Below are 3,970 nucleotides of genomic sequence, written 5' to 3'. Positions count from 1 at the left end.
GGGTTCAAGGGTCGACAGGCACTGACAACCTTATGGCCACAGCTCCGATAAGTCGCTACGACAATAGAGGCACAGAACATGGTCCACTCAGACTCAATGTCCCCTACCTCTCCTGGAATGTGTTCAAAGTTCTGCCAGAGATGGGAGTTAAAGCTCCGACTCACGGTGACAGTCACGGTACCGTTTCTTTATATCAGGATCTCTGTTTCTGACCTACAGTGGTGGGACTGACTCAGGCTGCCTGTAGCAAACCAGGCATTTAGTCCAACACTGGAACAGAATGACAAAGTTCAAGTTAGAAGTTTTCTCTGCAGCCGAACCATTTCTGAGTTTGTCAGGGAGTTTAAAGCAAATATCCTGCTGTTCAATCCATCATCTGGAAATGGAAAAAATCTGGCCCAACTGGAAACCTACACTGTAAACCCAAATTACTAAAGCTGCACACGATAACTGATTGTCCTGGGATGTCTAGATTTTACAAAATCAAAAACCTCTTTCTCTGTTCCAGTGCTCCAAGTTAAAAATGACTGAAAACAGTAAATTTGATGAAGACCTTAAAAGTGCTCATCTCACCTGTAAGAGACACCGATCCTCTCTCTGGTCACCTCAGGTGTGAAGCCCAAGGGAACCTTGAACACAAGAATGTCAAAGTAAAGAAACGTCTCAGAGATGCTCAGCTGCAGTTCAGGTTCAATAAAACAAGAAGAATCACTCACATGGTCAGTCTCCAGTTTCTCAACAGTCAGCAGAGTCAAAGAACCAGCAAGAACACCAAAAGAAGGGTAAACTGGCTCAGTAAAAGTTGAGTGGAAGGTGTGAAGCAGAGTCCTGGTGTCATCAGACACCCAGTAAAAACACAGAATACCAGCTGGCCAGTCCAGAAACAGTCCAACTCTCCTGGTTCTGGCCAGGAATGCTTTTACATCAATATAGGGGATTGGAATAAAGACCCTCTGAAGTCCATGGCTAAATGTAAAACCATTAGATGAATCATTTAGCAACATCCATGTCTTATCGCTCCAGTCCAGTTGTGAGTCCCATCCTTTCCTCTTAACCTCCTTAAATGCTACACCCATGTTGATGACAGATGTCCACTCCATCTCCCAGTAATGGCGTCCAGTCAGAGCTTCTCTGCACATCACCTGACCCTCATATTCAAACCTTTCTGGGTGATCAGGATACTTCTGCTTTTCCTCCATCAGACTAACTGTCCTGTTACACTCAGACAGGATGAGGTATTCATTGGCAGTGTTGATGTCAAAGGTCAAATCACAGGCGTCTGAAAAGGAAATAACCAGTTACAGTGAGATACAGCAACATTTTATTAACAATAAACAACAAACCTTACATTTATTCAGAAGCTGTGGGCTGACCCAGTGTTCCTCATTATGGTCCACACTGAGGAGACAAGAGCAGGAGGGAAAACCGATCAGAAAGCAAAACCTAAATATTAAAGCCTGCCCCTCCATTTGAATTACTTTGTACTTTTCACACTATTTATTATTCAGGATAGGAAAAACAATACAATTGCAACAGTGTTTTACAAATACAGTGGCTGGAAGCCCAAGCCAGGAACCCACCCTCAACAAAAAGATAAGAAAATAAAATGTAATTTAATTTAATAAAGTATGTCCCAGGTTAAGAACCACTGGTCTAGAGTAAGCAGATTAATACAACTTTATATTGTGCATTCTTGTTCAGTTTTCTCTGTGCTGTCATATTGTAAGCTCATTAAAAACTTGCCACAGAAGCCCGAACCCGACTCAACCATCAACTATATAATTTTGGATTTACCCTGCCCGAATTTCAGTTTGGGTTTTAAATCTAAGTCGTAGTCTGGAACAGCAGATTAGCAGAATTAAAAATAAAAAAAAATAACACTTGGGATTGCATGGTGACCACTGGGTCATCCTGCAGCACCAACCATTCTCCAGAACTTACAGATGGTCAGTCCACCTCTGCATACCTGTTTCATGTGCAACAAGAACCATTTAAACAAAATTAGACTAGGATATCATGCACTTAAAAAATAAACCATTCATATCCTGTGACATTCCCTCTTTGTTTTTGTTCAGTTCTAGATATCCCTGCAACAGCTTATGGACATTGCTCCAACTGATACAGTTTGTGGTCATTGCCACAAACTGTATCAGTATACATGTATTGACCTTATTTAAGCAGCCATCACCAATGCCCAGGAAGACAGACCGAATTAAACATTATTTCAGGGTGATTTACTTCTTTTGTTAGAGTGCAAGTATTTCAAAGATTGTCTCTTTTATGATTTACTGCTACAAAACTAACCCTATTATGCAAAAATTTCAAAACATCTATTAAAGCAAATTCATCATTAGTGCAAAGGTTACAGAGGACTAACTTGAGTTTTTCCAGTCTGCACTTTGGGTCCTCCAGTCTCTCCAGGAGCATCTTGGCTCCAAATTGTCCTGGATGGTTGTAGCTGACGTCCAGCTCTCTTAGATGGAGAGGGTTGGACTTCAGAGCCGAGGCCAAAGAGGCACATCCTTCCTGTGAGATCCCACAGCATGACAATCTGCAGAGAGGAAAAGATCCCAAACACAGAGAGATTAAATCTCTGGCCTGCCAGTTCTTGTTTGTCTGGGACACTCTAAAGCAGAGTTCCCAAATCTTGTCTTCAGGAACCACTGTCCTGCATGTGCTAGGTTTTTCCCTGCTGTTAGCAGAATCACTTTTCGGCACAGCGTTCAACATGACAGCATGAGACTCACTCGGTTTGGCTTTCGTGTTGTTCCTCCTTTGTTAGAAGGACACACCCTGTATTGTACACAAGTGTGTTAAATTAGGCAGGTCACGTGATGTGACACACAATAATCCAATAATGATAAAAACAACAACAAATGAGAGCACAAAAACATTCATAATGTCAACACCTACTGCTGCACACCTGGAATGAATGGGTGATAGACAAGCGTCAGCAGCGACTGGAGGAAAAGAGGTAATGCTTTCCTCTGGATTAGCTGACCTGGAGTGGGAAATATCTAAAACATGCAGGACAGATGGCCTGAGGACCAGGATTGGGGACCACTCCTTTAAAGTATTGACAAGCCTGCAGTAAAATTTTCTCCCTGCCACACCTGAGACTGCTTGAGCGTCTCTTCTCATTCAACTGCCTCCTTTTTCCTCTCTTGCTCTCGATGAAGGCAGACGTTTTTCCCCTCTGCTCCCTCCCTGCCCATGCCTGCCCTGCTTGCTCTGTTTTTCTCTTTTTCTATATTTTTGGAGCCTTTTTCTGCACATCCTCCAAATCTACAAATTACGGGTCTGATCAACTGGTCTCTCAATGCAATTGATCAAATTTTCGACGAGAAGTCTAGGCACAGGAGAGCCTCTTGTCCTGCAGGGACACACCCAGCAGGATTCACCCTGGATTTATTCATGATAACAGGATTTCTGCTGTTTGGAGCTTGTGGATTCCTGGATTATCGACACATTTGTGACGGACTTGGCCGAACTAGCGAACACTCGGACTGCTGGTGTGGACAGAGACCAGAGCTGGATTACCTTACCCTACCTTAATGGTGGTCACCTCTGAGGCATTCTTTAACCAATGATGCAACTACCTTACTCCAACTAATGTTGGATTAACCTTTAGATTTACTGTGTGGAAGAAACTTGATTCTAAATCTCATTCTACTATTACTGAATGCAGCTACATACACTTGCTTTGGAAATGGCAGACTGGCGCATTTGAAACTATGTTCATTACTACCTTATACCTCTTTGTATGGCACTGGGGTGACAATCCCTCCCAGACATTTCCTTCCAAGTTTTACCATCCCTCTTTGTCCCCTACATTGGCATAGAAGTAACACCAGTGATTCCCAGGGTGACATTCCTTCCAGTAAGATTCCACCCAAGGACTATAACAACATTTGGTGTTCTCACCTCCTTCAATACACATACAGTCATGGCCAAAAGTTTTGAGAATGAT

General features: G+C 42.8%; 1 protein-coding gene across 2 annotated transcripts in view; it reads right to left on the bottom strand.

Annotated features, from left to right (window-relative positions):
- LOC106939461 (NACHT, LRR and PYD domains-containing protein 12-like) overlaps positions 1 to 3,970 on the bottom strand; it is a 25,635-nt gene that overhangs the window by 12,049 nt on the left and 9,616 nt on the right. For both annotated transcript variants that reach the window (XM_015021855.1, XM_015021856.1), the window contains exons 5-8: positions 2,378 to 2,551; positions 1,349 to 1,398; positions 717 to 1,279; positions 574 to 629 (exon numbers count right to left, since the gene is read on the bottom strand). In XM_015021855.1, coding sequence (XP_014877341.1) covers positions 574 to 629; positions 717 to 1,279; positions 1,349 to 1,398; positions 2,378 to 2,551 — 843 coding nt within the window. The remainder of the gene's footprint in view (positions 1 to 573; positions 630 to 716; positions 1,280 to 1,348; positions 1,399 to 2,377; positions 2,552 to 3,970) is intronic.

The sequence above is a fragment of the Poecilia latipinna genome, unplaced genomic scaffold (assembly GCF_001443285.1).
Source record: "Poecilia latipinna isolate Pla-1442-1.1 unplaced genomic scaffold, P_latipinna-1.0 Scaffold2881, whole genome shotgun sequence".
NCBI lineage: Eukaryota > Metazoa > Chordata > Actinopteri > Cyprinodontiformes > Poeciliidae > Poecilia > Poecilia latipinna.
Note: the sequence above shows the minus strand (reverse complement) of the source record. Positions and strands in the feature narration are given on the sequence as shown.